Source organism: Athene noctua, chromosome 12 (genome assembly GCF_965140245.1).
Source record: "Athene noctua chromosome 12, bAthNoc1.hap1.1, whole genome shotgun sequence".
NCBI lineage: Eukaryota > Metazoa > Chordata > Aves > Strigiformes > Strigidae > Athene > Athene noctua.
In genome coordinates, this window is record NC_134048.1 from 18,161,526 (window position 1) to 18,181,732 (window position 20,207).

The window sequence follows — 20,207 nt, forward strand, 5'->3', positions numbered from 1 at the left end:
TGTGTGTGGGCATCTTTGTGTGCACCCCGGGGGTGCAGGGGGGGTGTGCAGGACTCTGCCTGGGGGTGTACGTACGGGTGTGACTGCGTGAGCTTTCGGGGGTGCAGTCAGGGGTGGAGGTGCGTGTGCAAGCAGCTGTGAGGTGTGTATGTTCACGTGGGGCGTGCCACGCGGGTGGGAGGCGGGTATTTGTGTGCACCCCCTCTGGTCCGAGAAATCGGGGTGCGCACCCGGGCGCAGACGAGAAGGGCGACGGCGTGGGCATCGTGGGCATTTGGGGTGACATGCGGGCGCGGGTGGGATCTACAGGGGTGCACACCCGGGGCGTGTGTTCTGCGTGAATCTGCACACGGGGTGCGTGTGTGTGTGTGTGTGTGCGCTCTCGTGTACGCGGGGCAGGGGGGATGCACACCCCCACGCCCCACGCACCCACCTGCGGGGGGTGAGACACGCAGGTGCGGGGGGCGCAGACACCCCGCCGGTGCCCGCAACCGCCCCGCCCCGCCCCGCGGGCTCGGCGGAGGGCGGCGGGCGGCCCGGGCGGGCGGAGGAAAAGGAAGCGGCACCGGTGCTCCCCCCTCCACCCCACGCCCCCCCCCCCCCCCCCCCCCTTCGCCGCCGCGCGTTGCCGCAGCTGGGGCGCGGCGGGAGCAGAGCTCGGGCGCGGGGCGCTCCGCACCGCTCCGCACCGCTCCGCACGGACCTGCCCGCAGCCCCGGAGATGAAGAGAGTTTGCACGCTGCCCCTCTGGCTCTGGCTCGGCATTGTCTCGGAGGCAGGTGAGCGATGCGGGGCTGCCCGCCTGCCCTGTCCCGCACCTGCGGCCGCGCTGGGGATGGCGGAGGGGGGGTGGGGCTGTCCCGGCGGGACGGGGCCCGGTGGTGCCCCCCGCATGTCCCTCAGACCCCGCATGGACCTGTGCTGCCTGCCGCGGTGTTCCTCATTCCGGACGGGGATGTGCCGTGCCCCGGCTCTCCCCGCCCCGGGGTCCCCCAGCCTCGACAGAGCCCGCCCTGGGGTCCCCCAACCCCGACGGGGACCGACACAGCCCGCCCCGGGGTCACCTAGACCCGACACAGCCCGTCGTGGGGTCCCGCCGCCCCGACACAGCCCGCCCCGGGGTCCCCCAGCCCCAATGGGGATGTGCTGCGGTGCTCACCCCGTGTCCCCGACGGCTGTGACAGTGTCCCCTCGGCGAGAGGACGGGCCGGGCCGCCCCTGCTGCCGCCCCTGCGGGGTCTGGGGCCGCGGGGTGAGCCCACGGGTGTGCTCGCTGCAAGCCCTGAGAAGCCACATCGGACTCTTGCGGGAGGGATTTCTCTGTGCGGGGAACTGCCCGGTCGGGAGGGCAGACTGGAGGCCAGCTCCCTGCTCTGTTTATTTATTTTTTCATGCAGAGAGTCATTAATTAGTGAGTGCTGAGCAGTGCACTGGGAAGGAAGGCGCAAGGAGGCGGTGGTCCAGGCGATGCCGCCCAGCCGGCCTCTCCCAGCCGGCCGCTGGCAGCTCTGGTCCGCTTGGGAAGTCACCCAGGGCAGATCCTGGTGAAATGCTTTTCCTTCGCACAGCACTTCTGGGGCAAAAGGCTGTTGGGCAGCGAGTCAAACCCCTTGGCTGTGGTTTGTGTCAGGTGGATGCGGGACGGTGTCAGAGAGGGGGCTGCATCACCCTTCCAGAGACAGGGGCTGCGGGGCAGAGCCCGGCTGGGTGGGCACTGCCGGGGCAGCGGGGACAGGGCACCAGCCCTGCCAGCCTCCCCCAAGGAAGCTCCTGCTTGCACAGGTAAAGCATTTACAACCCGTATCAGAGCAAAACCAACAGAAAGTTAGTAACGCTGGAAGCTTGCAATGTGGGGAGATGAATTTTGGGAGCATAAATAGAATTTTCTGTAGCCTCAGCTCAGTGACTCACTGTCACCGGTGGCGTTTGCTGCCGTCAAAGTGAGCTCACGGGAGGGCTGCAGGTCTGGCCACAGAGGTGTGGTATGGACAGCGTCACCAGCAGCAGCACTGGCAACCTGCTCTGCCCCAAATCCCGCGATGGCTCTGGGCCACGGGGCCGAAGGACCCACCGGGCTGCTGGAGCTCACGGGGGAGCTCCAGGACTCAGGGCAGAAAGGGACCTGCTGCTGGTGGCATCACGGCGGGAGCTGCAGCTGTTCAAAGCTCTCTTGTTAGCAATTTGTAAAGCATCGTGTAGCTGCTCTCAGGTTCTTTCATCTCCTGGAGGTGTGGGGAGCGGTGCCTGGGAGGCTCTGGCCAGCGCGGCTGCGTGATGTGTGGGCCTCGTCAGCACAGGGCTGCGCAGAGCTTTGAAGCTCTCCAGCACTGCCTGATTAGTGCAGGGACGAAGGGCGATGTGGAGCTCAACTGGGGGGTCGTACCCTGGGGATTTGCTTCCTCTTCTTCCGTTCTACCCGAGACCAATTTATCAGCGCGTAAAGGACCCACAAATTCCTCATTAACCGTAGTCTCAACTGGGAGCAAGTATTTGCTCCACTTGGAAGCAGGGATGGGGATGTGAGACTGTTCTACCTGGGAAGGGTGAAATATTCATCTCGGGATCATGGAAGGTCTGTTCTGGCTCTGGATCCTGCTTGTCCCTGCGCCCTAGTACCTGGTTAAATGGGTCAGCGCTAGGAGAGGATGTAGGAGCACACAGGCTCTCCCTCACATCCCAGCTCTGCAGTGCTCCCAGGATGGATTGGAGTTGGGGAGCTGCCCTTGGCAGACAATGAGATGGGGGGGAGCAGGCAGAAGTTCAGCCCCAGCAACCCACGGCAACTCGGGGTAACCCTTTGTGGATGGCAATGACAGCGTGGGCTCCCTGAGCCACCGTGCTCCGGGCGCAGGGCAGCGCTGGCCACCCCACAGCCAAATAATCCCACTGGGGACTCTGGGTTGCTGCTTTCAAGACCGTATGCCCTTGGCGTGAGGGAAGGGCCCGTGCTTGTGTAGGACCAGAGCCGATTGCGTTGGCTGTCACTGCCTGCCCTCCTCCAAGATCACGCAGACCTCCCCAGCCGGGTGCTCAGACAGCCCCGCGCTGACCGTGCCAGCAGCAACATTCGCCTTCGCAGCTGGGATTTGAAGCAGTTGCTTTATTGCGAGTAATAAACATGGGCTGTTTCAGCAACACCCTTTCATGCAAAAACCCACGAGTGCACAACAAATCCCACTCTGGCTTAACCCAGGCGCTTGTTAGTGATGAAGCAGAGCCAAGGCCTCCAAGGAGGAGGTGGGTGATGGGAGGGGTGCAGCCTCCGGTCCCCGGGGGGCTGCCGGGGAGGGGGCAGCCACAGCCCCCGTGCCCCGCTGTCTGCTTAGGGATGATTTCAGATGAATGGGCTGTAACTACCGCCCTGTGATTTGGCTTGGGCACCCCAGCCCGCGGCTCCCTGCCTGCATAAACAGCCGCGAGGGTGTTTGCTGCTGAGCTCAATTTGATGTCTGGTCAGGGGGGACACTCCCCCGGCAGCACAGTGTCCCCAGCCAGTGCACATGGAGCAGGAGGGGGCCTCCTTCAGTGCATTGCACCCACCCCGTGCTGCTGCCTCTCTCCCGTGGGCTTGCTCCACGCAGGATTGCTGTCCCCAGGGTGTCTCTTGGCCCCGTGTTGGTGCGGTGTTTTCCAGAGCAGGCGTGGGAAGGGCAGGTGCTCCTGGCCAGCCAGGAGGGAACAGGCTGTTCCCAGTGTCCCAGGGCAGTTCCTGGGGAGGGAAAGGGAGAGCGGGATCCCACGGGAACGGCAGCAGGAGGGGACCGCGGCCAGGCAGCAGTTTCTCCAATGCCGCATGGGACGTCTGCAGCGCTCGGGAGGTTGCTTTGCAGAGTGACTGCTGGGCAGGAGGGGGCTCTTGATGGGTCCCCAGGTCTTAGCAGCTTTGGGGAGCGATATGAGCCCTGGAAATAGCACCCATTTCACCCACGTTCTCCCCACTTACTCAAGCTGGCGCAGCAGAGGCATTTCCAAATAAACATGGTGTCTTTGCGTTCAGCCTGCTGGGCTGAAACAGCCCCAAGCAATGGGGGCAAGGTGGGGGGCTCCCTCCCCCCCGAGTTGGGGGGGGCTGTTTGTTTAAACCCAGTGTGGGTGTGGAAGGTGCAGTAAGCCTCGGGTGACAGGATCCTGCGGGGTCCTGCAGGTGTGGGGAGAAACAGAAAGCCCTGAGATGGCTGGGCCCCCCCGGGCTGCGCTGCCCATGGAGGGTGGGGAGCCAGAGCGGAGGAGCAGCCATCATGGTAGTTCTCGTGTGAGGAGTGACGAAACATCACAAGGCTCTTCCGCTGGGAAATATGGGCTGGGCATTGCGATGGAGAGCTGCAAAATCACGGCTTGCCTGGAGAAGGCAGCTCCTGGTGGGTTCCTGTGCTGGGAGGATGTGGAGCATGGTGGGGGGCCGGTGGCTTGCTGCATGCCACTGTGCCGCAGTGGAGCTCGTTGCCACGGGGCCTTGTGGGTGTTAGACATTTGCCTGGGTCCACGGGCAGTTGTGCATGAAAAAATACATGGGTTTGCAAGGAAAAAATCCACAGGTGGTTAGTTAAAGCTGAAAGCCCCCTTCCCGCTCCAGATTGTGGGCCAGAGGTGCCCAGTGCTGTGTTTTGCCTTGACCTGCCCCAGCTACCCCTGAGCAGGCAGCTCCTGCAAACCTCCAACTGGTCGAGGGGCAGCAGGGCGTTGGGCACGCAGCCCCCAGAGGGTCCCACCCCAGCTGGGTGCCATGGGGGGGACCATGACGTGCCAGTGTCTGTGGAGAGACCAGAGGTGAGCCTTGCCCTGGGCCAGGGCTGGAATTATCTTTTGTCCTTCATTAGGAAAAGAAATACTGCTGCAGCTGCACTGGCATCTAGTGACTGGTTAAATTAATTCCAGGGTTTTATTGCCTCTGGCTATCCCAGACCTTTGTTTCTTGTTTCACGTTGTTAAAAGAGAGGGTTAGCTGGGTCTCAGGGGGGCTTTTTCTCTCTGGTCAAAATAGTTCTGATGTTTTCGGCACACGGTATTATTGCCCATCTGTGGTGCCTCATTGTTAACGCAAAATAGTGGAAGCGGAGATGGCCTATGGTCAAGTCGGCAAGGAGGCGCAAGCCCTTGAGCCCAGCGTGAGCACTCGTTTTGTTGAGCGGCTGCAGGCAGATCGCTCCATCTCTAGGTGCAAGTTCAGCAGAAGGAGGGTGAAAACCTGGCCCTGCGGCAGCCAGTGATAAAACTCCCACTAAGTTTTATAAGCTGAGGATATTAAGCGGGGAGTCTCTCCTGGAGTCATTTCCCTGCTGAGGTAGCAGAAACAGGTTTCAGCCAGTGACTTGTATTTCACCTTACAACTTCTCCCACGTGTGAATTGTTTTTCTTGCTGCATTTCTGCCCCCTCCTTCCAGGGCGAGGCTCTCCAGTGCAGGCTTTGCGGGCCAAACCTGGAGGTGCTGTGGGACAGCCGTCATGTGCTAGTGAGGGAGGATCGGTTTAGGGGGTCAGGAAAAGACTGCAAACTGGGGAAACACAGAGAACGGGGTGGTTGGGAAAGGCAAGAAATACTCTGAGCAAGTGCTGTGGTCTCCCCTTCTCTGAGCATGTAATAACCTGGCAGCTGCTGCTCCCCTGCCCTGCTTCTGTGCCGCAGGGACCCCAGGGCTATCCCCAGGAAGGACCATGAGTGGATTGCGGGCCGTCCTGGTCCCCATTACTGATGGGCAGAGCCCTTGAGTGAGCGGAAAGAGGAGATGAGGTTTTTACCTGTCTGCAGCAGCCAGTCCAGAGCTGGTTGCAACTCTCAGAGCCTGGAAAACCCGAGTTTATTTGCAGAGGGATAAGCAAGAGAATAAGCTCAAACCTGCTCCCCGTCTCAGGGCATGCAAAGACGGAAGCAATCAGAGTAGCTCAGTGATGCTTTCGGGACCCATTGCTGCCATACGAGGTGTAGCCACCCACCCGCATGCAGGCGCGGAGGGGTTAAGCCTTCTCCCGGCCGTGGCTCCAGTTGGCTGGGCAAACGCCAGCCGGTGCACCGGGTCCGCCCGCCTCTGTCTGCGGTGTGATCGGCGGTGACGCAGCCCCGTGCACCATTCCACCATGGCTGCCCTGCACAGCGTGGCCAGGCCTCCTGCCCGGGCAGGCTCCGGGGACCGGGGCATCCCCCCGGGGAAGGGTTAAGAGAAGACGAGCGGTGCCGATGCCAGGCTGGGTGTCCAGGTTCTCCCTTGGTGGAGGTCAGCGGTGGTTCATGGGAAAGGAAAAATTGGCAGCTGGGCCGGATGTCCCTGCATTTCCCCTCTTCCTGCAGCCGCCTGAACGACGTTCCTTATTTAGCTTTCCTGACGGACAGGAGGAATCTGATGGCGGAAACTGTCACTGCCTGATAACAGCTCAGGGACCCCTTTATGATGGGCGGCACGGCAGGGAACAGGGCAGCGCTCCTCCTCGCCGGGAGGGGAGAGCTGGGCAGCCAGGGCTGCCCTTTGCACCGCGTTTTCAGGGGCGGCTGTGGGTAGGGAGGGAAGGGCACTCGCAGCCCTTCCCTTTGTGCTGGTTTGTGTACAACCCCCCCTCTGTACTATTTAAATGACTCTCAAGGCCAAGAAGCAATGGTGTATATATATTATATTGGTGTTTTTTTCTTCTTTTTGGTGAGGCCTGGTGGAAAGGGCCATGGATGGGGGAGAGGGGAGGCATGGAGCAAACTACCCTGCTAAGGGCTGAGAGCAGGTGAGGTTCTCTGCTCGCTGGTAATGAGGACGTGAAGGGCAGCCAGGGCTGGGGTGCTCCAGCAGGAGCTGGGAGTGATGACAAGTGACAAGAGTTGAGCACACAAATCGGCACTGGGACCACCTCCCATACAAGGGTGCTCTGACCGAGCAGATGACACTGCAAAGGAGATGTTCCTGCATGTTTTATTGTCCACAGCTTTCTCTCCATAGAAGATGGCATCTTGCTAGTGTCCGAGCCGTTCTCTCAATGTGTACCCGTGGTGACCAGCCCCCAAACCAGAAAAGGTCCTGAAATACAGCCTGTATTTCAATGTATCCATTGATTTTTATCTTGCATCTGTGGAGGCCACCAGGCTGCTCCCATACCAATAAGAACATTGTTTCCATGGCAATTAATGTATTTAAAAAGGGCAGAATGTACAGCGAGACTGAATGTTTTTAAGAGAGCAAGCCCTAAGCAAGGCAGCCCTTGCCTCTGGACTGGACGTTGGACTCTGAGGCTGTGCAGTGCTCAGATTGGTGTCGCTGTACTCCACGTTGGGATGCAGGGCACCATGAGCCGGCTCAGCTGGGCTGGGTGGCACGGGGCTCGCAGAGACCTCTGTAAAGGCCACACTACAGCCTTGCAGCCCTGAGAGCACCAGTCCTCTGCTGCTCAGAGTTTTGTGTTCCCTGGAGTGGACAGAGCCACATGCTCTAAGGTGCATGTCTGAACATTTCAGTTTTAGCTGAGCACTATTAAAAATCTCCCTGCAGGACTGAAGACCTCAGCAGGAACTCACAGGATATGTTTCTGTGGTCTCTGAGCAATCCGCCATATGATCAGGTCATCTGCCTGAGCATCCGTGAGTTGCAGGGTTGAGGTTTCGTCATCAAATTGTGCTGGTACCTCAGGACCAAATGCTCCTCACTTCAGCTAAGCTCAGCTTCTTTTTTGTGTTTTCTTTCTGTTCATCAGACAGGGACATTGGTGCGAAGGGAATTGCTGTATCAGTCCATTTGTTTTCATATATTGCCCTGTCAGTGCCACAGGTGTGTGCAAGCCTGATGGATGTGGGAAGGAAGCAGGAGCTCCTGCCCCAAACCCCAGTGCATGTTTTGGATGGCCATGCTGGGGGTGTGGTACCCATGGGGATAACAGGGATTTGTATCCTCCAGGTTATTCAAGAGGTAGAAAAAGCAGCAAAATTCATATTGCAAGTTATTTGTTTAAAATTACACGTGTTTCTTATGGTGTCACTTCCTAGCGTGATGCATAGTTGCCATTGCAGTGAGATGAGTTAACTTCCTGCTATACCTTCCTGGGCAGGAGCCATCTGTGTCCCTGACACAGAAAGGTTTAGTGTATAGCCTAAGACACTTGCTCCACAGTCAGTGGGGGGCAGAAAGGCTTTTTTGGAGGCACTCCATCCCATCCTCAAAGAGATGTTGAAGGAATTGCCTTTGGGGAGGTGATGACTGAGACTGCTCCCACCCTGCGTGGTGTCTGCACACACGCGTGTCCCCAGGACTGGCACTGCCACTCTGCCAGGTCGCATTTCACCCCACAATCCACTCTCTTCCTCACCAACCACCCTGGCTCCCTGCACTTCAGCAGCTTGTAGCTGCACGAGGGGACAGGCACAGTCCAGCAGAGGGTAAAACGAAAGAGCAGCATCAACCAAAACAACTGATGGCCCCAGCCTCGGGAGACGTGGCCAGGAGGAGGCTGGGATGTAGTGGGATCATGTGGAGAGAGCAGTAGACAAAGGAAGGAAGTTTTTATTACTGGGCCAAATCCTGAAGTCCTTCAGTTGTATTTAGGCCAATGCCTCAATGACTTCAGTGGAGTCTGATCTGAGTAAAGAGAGAAGAAAGGGCTTCAGGATCCGGCCCACGGGTAATTGTGTCATGTGGGAAGCTTATAAAGAATTTGCAAGCTCATGATGGCTTTCCTGCGTGGCCAGCACTAGCCAGCAAGCAGAGCCTGTGGCAGCCAGGCCTCCTGCCTGGGTTACTGTCCCCTTCCTCTCTGGGGATGCAAAGAACCCACCTGCAGTGGGTTCACTGTTTCAGCCACTTAGCAGGGCTCATCTGACCCCACAGGGCCCAGTCAGGTTCCCCAAGTTGGGTGGTGGCTCCACAGGTTTCTGAAGGTCTGCCTGCATGTTCACAAGACCCTGGAGACCCACAGAGAGTTTTGGGGTCCTCCATCAGCTCTGAGTTACGGAGGCACATGGGCTCTTCGTGCAGCAGGAAAGCCTGTAAAAGGTCTACTGGTTTCATGTGTTGCCCCCCCCAAAAAGCTACAAAAATTGCAGGGCTGTGTAGCAGAACCTGGAAAACTTTCCATTGGTTTCTCCACATGCGGAAGGTCCCGCGCTGGCTGGGGGAAGACGTGTCTACACAGACACACGCATGTGTGCTGACAGTGAGGTTTGGCTCTGGGCTTGGCTCCGTCTGTGACTTGTTTTCCCCATTTCTGAAATACTGGTGTGTGCTGAGAAGTACGTTAGATGTAGCGACCTAAAAAAACAAATACTGACAAAAGTGAGGGTCAAGTCAGTAGTTTCCATGGACAACAGTAAATCTTGATATTTACTAAGGCAAGAAGGTTGGTCATGAATTGTGGTTTATACTTGGATTTGGAAACTGCCAGCTCAGAGTGATGGCAGCGAGCAAAATGGCATCCAGCAGAGGTGACGGCACTCAGTGCCCACAGAAACCCATCACTCATGCAGTGGGCTGTCCCAGCCCGAGCAGAGTCCCCAGTGAGGCGTTATTTGATCTGAGTGGCCATCATCCCTTTACCACGCTGCAGTGCTTGGCCCTCGGGAAGCAAAGGGCAGGAGTTTAACGGCACATCCTGAAAGCGTGGCAGCAGGCTGTGGTGTGGGCTGCTCCCACGGGAGATGCAACACATTCACACCAAGAAAATCCCCGTGGTGCTGGGCAGGCAGTGGGATGAGCTGAAACACGGGGGAAGCAACTACATCGCCTGCAAAGCAATTTAGCTAATGTAGCGTGCATCTGGGCCTGATGACTCCTCATTTGGTTTGTTGGCTGTTGCCAAACTGTCAGACTCAGCAGGTCCTGGGCTGCTGTCGGTAAGTGCTGGCGCTGGCAGTACCACCAGTGCTGGAATGGGATGAGGGCATGCCCTGGTCTTCATCTCCTCTCTGTGCTGTGACACCTCAGTGTGCCAGTGAAGGGGAGCCACAGCATATCTGCTACTGCCCCGCTCTGGGCAGACAGGCTCAGACCCCGTATGTGTCCCCTTCGGTGGGATTTTCCCACTTGGTCAGGTAGATCCACCACATTTGCTTGCTCATGTGCTATAAGGGCTAACGGAGGTAACCAGAAGGTGTGGGTGGTGGCTCGATGTCACCAGTTTGAACATGAGGGTGGGTTTTGATGTCCCCCAAACCTCCTGTGTTGTAGGGAGACAGGAACCTTTCCAATGACATCAGTCCCACCAGAACTGCACCCAGCCCAAGATGCGATCCCCACTGCCATGGTGCCTCTGTTGCCCAATGTTGCCCCTCCACAACACTCGGCATTTCACAATATTTATGACCGCCTCTCACCCTTGGCTGCTTAGACAAATAAAGCCTTAATGCAGCCTGAGGCAGTTAATCCCTGGCTCTCCAACCTCCCAGCAATAACAAGGCCTGGGTGGCATTTCAAAGAATGCACTGGGGGAGAGGGGGAGCGCCAGGATCTATTTTTTATAAGGCAGTGGAAATACAAGCCTGCCTTCATTGAAGATAAGCAGCGTTGGCCAGGCTGAGCTCCTGCTCAAAGGTTATAGCAGTGATGGAAGGCAGGAGACTCCGCACAGCGTTGGCCCCGCAGTAACCTTTGCCAAAAGAAAAACACTTCTTAATACAATAGTAGATCTAAAAAAAAAAAAAGAAAAGAAAAATAAACAGGCCCCCATGTGAACTTGGGAAACCTGTGCTGGTGTGAAGAGAGATGCGCGTGGTGAAATGGCCTCAACAGCTCCTGGAAGGGCTCTGGCCCTGAGACCCACTGCTGGGAATAGGAAAGGGCCCGTATCTATCCTTGGCCCCTTGGTCCAGTGTGGTACCAAAACGGCCTCGCTACCAAACAGCTTCTCCTGCCTTTGCGGTCCAAGGCAACGTGTCTTCCCTTTGTTCATGCTTTAGCTTTCCCATGGGGCTGGGAAGGCCATCCCCAGCCTCGCCTCAAGGCTCTGAGCACCAAGTACCTTGTGGTGACCAAACAGGGACAGCCAAGGAAGTGGCGTGTTGTCTCTTTAGCACAATTTCCCTGTTAGTACTTGTGCTCCTTTGCTGGAAGTCATTAGCATGTGTAAACGCTTCCTTCCCGTTGCGTCCACTTGCATGCTCTCCCCGCTGAGCTGCGTGGCAAGGGAAGCACCTTTGAACGGGAAAACAACAGTCAACCTCTGAGTATTAACAAGAGAGTAACTGAGTGTTTGTGAAACTTGGTAACCTCTTGTAAGCTATTTTTAAAAAGCAGCATAGGGTGTTTTAGCTTACTGGCCTTCAAATAGCTCTGGAGTCCGATACTGCCATTTAGGCTGGGTGTTTCATTGTAGGAATTGTACTATGATATACAAAGTGTGACATTTCCAACTCAGCCTTTCTTGGAAGGGAATTAAATGAGTTTCATAGCGGCATGAGGGATGTTATGTGGAGGTGGAGAGAGAAATCTGTGCAGATGTTAAACAGCCAGCTAATCTCAAGTGACGCGAATGCCCTGATACACTTTGGCTCTCTGAGAGGATGATTATCATCTCCTGCTGCAGCGGGTCCTGGCTTGCGGTCACAGCTCTGTGCCAGGAGAAACCAGCAGCTTGCGCATTTGTAACTTGCCATCGATGCCCCGGATGGCCCCGCGGGACCATCTTTCCTCCCAATGCCCCAGGTCTCTCCATCTTCAAGTCTCTTTGCCTGGCAGGGAGCAGATGGGATCACTGACCTGGGGGTGAGGAGCAACCCAGCAGAGCCCTAGGTGTGGGGAGAGCGTTGCTGCGCTCTCTAGAGCCTGTCCCTCTTGGGGATCCTGCAGAGAGCAGTGTGAGATTTTTATTAACCACATCAGGGAAGGCTCTGGGTTTGACCAGCCCCGGCTGCTCTCGAGGATGGCAGAAATCCAAGCTGTGCAGTGTTTTCCAGGAGGGTTGAAATTTCTTATCTCCTACCTTGCTGTAGGTGCCTTTACCTCAGGGAATTGCACCTCCTGTCCCGCTCATGCGGATGCCAGGAGGGCTCTTAGATCTGCAGCGAGCGCTCAGAGCTCTTCCAGCAGCTCTCTCTCTGCTTGTGCACATCTGACCTCATACCTGAGGCTTCCTTCCTCTGCCGCTACCTCTGATGACTAATTCTCCTTTGAAGAGCTTGTGTCTGTGATCTTCCTGCCTCCCCTCATGCCCACCCCGGCGGCGGCGGCAGAAGGGGTCGTGCAGATGCGCGTGTGCGCACGTGCGGGTGTGCATGCGAGAAGCTGTGCCGTGGAGGAGGGTTCGTGCTCTCCCGCTCCCCAGGCAGCAGCTCTCCCTCATGCCATGACCACTCTTCCCTTTGCTTTTTTACTATTATTAGTTTTAGATTATGCTTGGTGCTTGAAATCCCTGTTTTGATAATCAGGAAGTTTAAATTCCTCCTGCACTTTGCTCTTGCTTCCTACTTTCTGGACCCATCCACATATAATGGAGCTTTTTCATGTTGCATTGGCGCTGGGATAAATCCATTTTCTTTGTTCCCTGTTATCTTTCACTGGAAGGAATAAGGATTCCTCCTTTCTTGCTTGAGTATCTTTTTTTCCAAGCCAAAGCAGCCCAGTTCCTGCTGCCCTGTCCTCAGTGGCTCAGGCAGGGATAGAGGTACAAAGAAACTGCATGACAGGCTTGCAGGGAGCCTGGAGCAGATGGAGAATTGAATCCAGGTTTTCCAAGGCCAAGATAATCATCTAATTACAAAACTGTTTTTTCCCACTTACCCTGTTCATCAGCTTCTCTCTCACTCAGCAACTGGCGATCAGCTTGAGGATGGGAGTGCTGCAGAGAACAGGCACTACCAGCTCCAGGGCAGCTCTTTCGTTGAAGGACTCCAAGTTGATTTCAGTTCGCAGCTAAGTAGCAAACATCTGGATACAAACTCCAGGGACATGAAGGCAGAGGAGCAGGTCTTTTCTGCTTGACACAGTGCCTACCAGTCCAGCTTCATGGCTTGCAGACTCCAGAAAAAGCCCGTCACGGTCAGCCTGGGTGCTGCAGCCTGAGTGGGAGGCAGGCAGGGTCCGTGGGTCTTGCTCACATGTGGGAAACCTGCTCTGAGTTGGGGTACAGGGGTTTCTTCAGTGTCCCGCTCAGCCTATCCATAAGCCAACAGTCTTGGGAAGAGCTAAACTTCAAAGGCCAGCAATTAAGCCCACACACATTAAAGAAAAAGCAAACCTGCAGCTTGTCTTTTTCTTTCCAAATGCTGCAGCCCTTTTCTTTCCATGCTCAGTGCTGACCCTCAGGCTCTGTCTGGCTTCCCGGTCAGCTGCCTCTGCCTCCTCATCTCCCAACAAGAGACAGATGCCAAGGCCTCACTTCGCTTGAACTCCGCCTTTCCACAACAGCACATCTGTGGCTTGCTTCAATGGGAACTTCACCTGAGTCTCTGGGAATGGCTCATGATGGAGCTGTAGTTAATGATGTTCAAACTGAGGGGCTCTGCTGCTTCTCAGGGGTTTCCCTTCCTCTGTGTCCATCCGCTGAAGCCCCTGCCCAGGCACTGGAGCTGGTTCTGGCTCTGCCCGAGCTGTCACCAGCCTCAGCATGGGCAGCTGGATCTCCAGGAAAGGGGATGATGTCCTGATGCACCTGCTCTGTTTTGGCAATGGGCAGTTCAGAGACTCCTGGACTTGGATCACTGTGTGAGAGCTGGTGGTGACTTCTCTGGGAGCTTATCCCTCTCGTTGTGAATCTCTCTGTAGGTATCCCACAGTGGCAAAATCCACAGTTTAGCTGAGTTGCATAAAAAGGTAGTTTGTCATCTGCCTCATAACTTCATCAGGTACAGCGTGAGAAGCAGTGGATAATAATTTCCTTTAGTCATTTACCCTTTGTCACTGTATAGGCTATCATTTCTTCTCAGTGGCCAAAGATGTCTCTTTAGTGGCCCATGGGAACCCACTGCTGCCAGAGATACTCTAGCCCAGTAAAGCTCCCAGGGTCTGTGGTGGGATGTCCCTGGCCCATCCTGGCCATCCATTTGTGCTTGCAATGCCTGTCTGCCAGATACCAGATTTGGACCAACGCTCATTTCACATGAGCCGTGGACCATCCATTGTGTCTCTTCAGGTTAGAGAAGTAATGAATGATGCTAATTTCTGTTACTGGTCCCCTAAAGCTATCCGATCCCTTTGCTCTTTCTACGCCGCATTAATCACATCCTGCAGGGCCAGAGAATGTGAGCAGGGCAAGATTTTGAAAGAAGTAAATTAAAACAGCAAGAGAGGCAACCTGACAGTCCTTAAGATGTGGGAGGATAATTTTAATTGAGTTTTGCAAGGGTTTAGCCATGCAGTTAATAGGGGCCGCTGGAAGAGGGGTGGCTATGTATGCTAAGCAGGGCAGCTTGCCTTGGGCTCCTGCAGATCTGTGACACAGAGTGGGAGCTGCCGCAGGCATTTTGGCAGGTCTGAGGGTTTCTGCCCCTTGGGGAGTGAATCCTGTGGACAGAATAGGTCCTATTCCTGTCTGAAGGTGCTGAGCTCCCCCTCCCCATGAGTCCCGCTGAGCCAGAACTGCCCTCCAAAATGTCAGGGAGAGGAAGCAATCCTTGGCTTGTTAGTTTCTACAAGGAAATAAAACGCACAGATGGCTCGAGCATCCTCTATCTCAAAGGCAGGAAAAGGATTCTCCGGGCAGGAGGAGGCAGCCAACAAACCTGGAGCAATTCAGGGAATGGGGGACGAAACAAAGCGGTGTCTGGCCAGCCCCTGGCCAGCCGCAGAAAGGGTGGGCCAGCGGCCCGCCGAGGGGAAACGAGCTCTCTGATGTGCGGGAGCATCCCTCGCCCGAGTGAGAGCAGCAAACAGCCGGCTCCCCTGGGGCCCGGGGAGGCTGCTGACAGCAGAGATCCTGGAGGAGGTCTGCAGGGTGGCCCCGGCTGACCCGCTGCCCCAGGCCGGACATGTGGCTACCTGACAGAGGCTAACTTTGGCTCAGGACGTAGCCTCTCGGGGAGGATGGAGTAGGGAGCGACCGCGGGGCGGGGGGGTAGGGAGAGGAAAGACGGCAGGAGACAGAAATGCAAACATGGCCTGACAGCCATGGGGCAGGGGGAGGGGAGGAGGAAAAAGCAGGGTAAACCTGGCAGGATGGAGCAGGAAACCGGCCGGAGTGAGGCAGGGCGATGGTGAGATAGTGCTTCCTGCGGAGGGAGAAAGGCAGACAGATAAACACTCCCAGACAGGCGCTTGCTGACCCCTCTTTGGGATGCTTTGGGATGAGGTGGCAGCAGGTCCCTAGGGCATGGGTGGCTGTGCCCCTGCAGACCAGAGTCCGGAAAGCAGGTGACAGCGGGGTCAGGCATTGGGTGTAGCCCCGCTCTGCTGCCTCAGGGCACCTGGCTTGTGAAATACTCTGATTTAAGTCCTTGCCTGGAGGCACCAAGGGACCAGGACTGAACCAGACAAGGGTAACTGCTCCTCAGGACAGCCCAGCTCTCTTGAAAGTGCCTCCTGCTTTTGAGCTCCTCTGTTTCTGTCCCCTGATGAGTCTGCCAGCTTGAAAGCCCCAAAGCTGAAGGAGCCCAGAGAGCTTGTGACTTTCTTTGCCTCGTTCCCCAGCAGTGCAGGTGGTTATGAGATTTTTGTGCCTTGCCAGAAAAGAACCAGTTAATTAAAGTTTATGAGCAATGAGAAGCTAAACAGACCTGTTGGGATGCATGCATTGAGGGAAGAGAAGCTTTTTGGACTGAGGCCGTGGGGCTGTTTGGCCGGATCCGCAGGCGCTTGCTGTGTGGCCCTAGTGCCGGGAGTGCCGGGGGCCAGGGGAGCAGAGCAGAAGGCCCAGCTCTGCAGTGCTGCTGCTCTGGCTGTGATTTCTTCTGCTTGTGTCAGGCCCGTGCTGCCATCGCGTGATGCGCTGTTGGCGCCTCTGCCTACCCCATCCCGCTCCCTGCTTGGCAGGCAGGCAGGGAGCTGCTTTGGCTGGGGTCTCTCCTGGCTGCAGGTGCTGAGACTGGAGGAGAGCCCTGATTTTTGAACTCCCCATATGCCCTGTTCATTTGGACACACATCCTTCCTCCTCGCCTGGCAGCACTGCAGACCTGTGGTGCTTGGGGTGTCTCTGAGGCTGGTGCCAAGAATTTCCACCAGCTCTGGCAGCCTCTTCCTCAGGCCTCATGTGGGTCTGGGCACAGGGGGCTCCTGCCTCCATACAGCAACTTACCACAGGTGTCTCAGGGCACAGTTAACGTCTTGTTACGCTTTTGGTGTTGGACAGGAAGGATTAGACACCCAGTAATGATGATCACCTCTGTGTTTGTGATTATTGACTGAGTTCCTATAATTATTAGGCCCTTGTGTCCCCTGAAAGAACACAGCCTGTGCCAATTGGAGGAAAGGAACATCTGATGCTTTAGGAATATCCTCACAAAATGGTGAGGACACAGATCCACCACACTTTGATTTGGTGACATTTCAGGGATTTGAGGTCCATGGATGAAAATCTCTAGACAAGAGGAGTGTTGTCTCACCCCTGGCATTGCCCACCATGAGAAGGGGAAGGGTGTTGCCCCAGGCCTGAATGAACTCTTAGTACGTGGGGCTCAGCTTTGTGGCCAGGACGATGGTGCTGCTGTGACACAACACGGGGCATAGAGAGCCTGATCCTGCACAGAGGAGCACAGCCCCTGTGTTTAACCACTTCTGGGACAGCTCTGAAGTGATGGTCAACTCTGGGTTGCAGAAAAAGGAACATCTTTCATGAACCCCCTAAAAGAAGGGACCTTCTTCCTTTGCCATTCTGCAAATATAGAGTTGGGGGGGATTTCCAGTTTTCTATCATTTTTGTTTTTAATCTGTTCATTGTTTATACCTCAGTCTGTTTCCATCTTGCCCACAGAGACCTTTAGCATGCCACCTCTCCATTTTTGCCCCAGCCTCACCATGGGCATGGGTGGCTGTCACCCCGCCCTCACAGCCCCCAGTCACAGGCTGCTGGGCAGAACTTTCTCCATTTTGGTGTGAATTCCTGTCAGGCATTCGGCAGACTTGCTGCCTCCCCTGACAAATTCCCATCGTGGTTTGGGGCTCACCCTGCCCGCTGTGACACTGGAGAGAAAACACCTGGTGTTTCATCCCCACATTTACTGAAGCCTGCCATTCATTTCTCAGCATTGTGTGATATCTCACCTCTCTGTAAAACAAGCCTTCCTCTGTGCTGGCGAGCACCGGGAGGAGGAAGAGGAGGAGCTGACAGCCCTACGTCCAAATTCCCCCTGCTGCTCTGCCAGCTGCCTGTTCCTTGCATGACGTGACACTCATGCTTTGCCACTCCAGCCCACAGCTGGATGTTTGCCCCATGTATGAGGAGTCACTCCATGGGGGAACTTCAGCCCCGTAGGTGGGAAGTTGGCCCATCTCTGCCTCCAGCACGTGGACTTCCCGTGTGTCTGTGGGCGGCCGTGGGTCCTCCGGCACCAGGGCAGTCGGTTATACCAGCACGGGGCAGGTGGGGAGGAGGTGACTGTAGCATGGGGGGAAGATGGCACCTGTGCTGTGCAGGGGTTAGTTCCTGCAGGGCAGGGGGAAATGGTGCACATGCAGTTTCACCAGAAAATGCTGCTAATTCAGACAAGCCCAGCCTGGACAGCTGGAGGAGAGGTCCTCAAAAAGGGCAGAGCAGGGCTCATCCTCCCTCTCCCCCAGTGCCAGTTATTGCTGCTCTTCTGCATCAGAAAGGGTCATTCAGTCCCTGTTTCCCCAGTTGCCAGCAAGGTACCAGAACTTTATTATTGGCTGTCCAGGAGCAGGTCTTTGCTCACATACTAACTATGGTGTGTGACTGCACGTCTAAGTGCATACATTGCCCTACTTGCAAGGGAAGAGCCCCACCACTGGCTTTGCAGCCTGTGGTGACAGCTCAGGGTATCCAAAGGTTCAGGCTGGGGGCGCAACCCAAGGGAAACGGGAGATGCTTTGCCACATCAGGCTATATGGTAGCACTGGGCCCTGAGCGATCCCAGGGCATTCAGAGTGCTGTTGAGCTCCAGCCAGGGACAGGCCAGAGCAGCTGCCTGAGCCCAGTGAGTTGGAAGAGGTTCATCCATGGTGCTTTGTGTTGCAGACACAGGGTGTGGGTAGATGCAGGGGCTCCATCCTGGAGCCTTGGTCTGGGGATTCAGTTACCTGGTACAAATCTGCCAGTAATCCCTTTTCTAGAAAGTGTCCAAGTCTCAAGTTCCTGCCTTGCTTTGTTGAGATGCTTATTGACTGGGAATTTTTGCCTGAATACAGCAAAGTAGAGATGGGGCAGCAGCAGGGTCAGGGTAGCTTTGCTGGGAGAAAGGACACTCTTCCCTTCCAGCCTATCTTTTGCCCCACTACAGCACTGGGGTGGGCAGGTGGGGTTGGGCTGGGTATGTGAGGTGCTGGGAGACAAGGAAGAGCACGCAGCCTCATCTGGACCAGCTTTGCTCTGTGTATGCTATTTTGCATTTCTCATCACAAAACCCCAAAGCAGTAAGCTTGCTAGTAGGAGCGTGAGCTGTGCCGGTTAGCTGGGGACATGCAGTGGCTGTGGCCACAGTGATCCAGTCCAGCGCCAGGGAAGGAAGTCAGCGAGAAGGACAGAGTGTGAACAAAATCCCTCTCCGGAAAGGCGCCCTGTTAATCAGTCAGCAGGGCCAAGTCAGCAGAGAGGGAGGGAAGGGGAAGCAGAGGGGGACTGAGGTAGTGTGCAGGGGCTCAGAGGGAGGTGCCAGGCTTCCTGCAAGTGGAAGCAGAGAGAGAACGGGAGCTGTGTCATGCCATGCCATGCTGTGCCATACCATACCGTGCCATACCATGCCATGCCATGCTGTGTCATACCATACCGTGCCGTGCCATACCATGCTGTGTCATACCATGCCATGCTACACCTGCACTTTCACCCATGTGCAGCCTTTGCACGGGTTTCCAAAGCCATCACTCGCTGCAGTGGTGCTGGCTCCAGCACAGACACTGCTCTGCAATGATTTAGCCATCTACAGCCATCATAGATGCTGAGAGCAGCAGTGATTTCGGGGAGCAGAAAGAGGCAGAGGAGGGGGCTGGAGAAAATGGAGGAGCCGGCAGCGATAAGAAGGCGGCCCTCGGCGCAGCCTGGCCTCTTTCAGAGCTGCGCGCTGAGAGATCAAGGCTAGGAAAACCGCTGGGAAATGCACTTCTCAGAAAATAGACAAGGTGTGAGTGGCTGTGGGATCCTGCTTCCTCTCCCCGCATCCCATCAATCCCTCTCTGTTTATTTTAATATCCTGCTGCCAACTTGCTTGGAAACCATCTTGAAAAAACAAAGCTCGCTGGGGCTGCTGCATGCCTTTTTAATTACTTTAATGCTCTCCCCGCGCAAGGGCACGATTTGGTGTGCATAAGAGAGCAGGATCTGCTCAGAGGGCTGAGGAGATAAAGCATTGCCGGGGTTGGAGGTGGGGAAGGAGGGACTCAGAGGAGAGGAGACACTCCATGCTCTGGAGACATCTCCCTTGCACCCTGGGATTTGCCTGAGACACAAACCATCTGTATGGTGGTTAGCAGAGATTTAATGGCCAAACACAGCACCAAGTTCAGTGAGACACAGGAGAGAGCCATATCAGAGAACACGCTCCCCTGGGGAAGGAAAGGGAAAGGGCAGCAATGGGGTGGATCTGTCTGGTAAGCACAGAGATGGATGGAGAATTGCGGGGGGGGGGGGAAGCTGATGGCCTTGAAGGCACTTTTTCAGGCTGGGAATGGCTCTCTGCCTCACTTTGCCTGTCCTGGATACCACAGGTGGCTGTGGGCATTGGCATCCCAACATGCCAGTGTGGGGCGTTGGGGTGAGCCGTGGGTCCCCAGCGTGAAGCCAGTGCCTGATGAGGGGAGTCCCCGAAGCTCCCGGCAGCCCGGGACCAGTGAAGAGGCTGGACGGCCACGAGAGCCAGCCCAGCACTGGCTGCCAGCAGCAGGAGTGTCCCCAGCCCCGCGCCGCGGTGCTTTCAGAGGGAGCAGTGGTTCCTTTTCCTGTTGTACTTGCAGAGGGCCGTGGACAGGATGCATCTGCAGGAATCCCACAGCCTCAACCTGCACAGATCGTACTTTTTCTTTCTTCCCTCCACCCCCCAGCGTTGTTTGCTAACAGGTCACCAGGCAGCACGTGAAGGGAGGCAGGGGGTTATTTCTGCAGCCGTCCTGCTCCCCGCCCTGAGCTCAGCGGTGAGGCAGATGCAGAGCACGGCATCAGCTGAGAAGCTCCTGCTGCCTTGGACTGCTTATTTATTGGTTCAAGTGAAGAGG

The 20,207-nt window shown here is 56.1% G+C and overlaps 1 protein-coding gene across 5 annotated transcripts in view; it reads left to right on the forward strand.

Moving 5' to 3' along the window:
• The first annotated feature begins 650 nt into the window (after positions 1-650).
• The window catches only part of FLT4 (fms related receptor tyrosine kinase 4), a 58,720-nt gene continuing 39,163 nt past the window's right edge, over positions 651-20,207 (forward strand). For all 5 annotated transcript variants that reach the window (XM_074915983.1, XM_074915984.1, XM_074915987.1 and 2 more), the window contains exon 1: positions 651-779. In XM_074915983.1, coding sequence (XP_074772084.1) covers positions 722-779 — 58 coding nt within the window. In that variant the 5' untranslated portion in view covers positions 651-721. The remainder of the gene's footprint in view (positions 780-20,207) is intronic.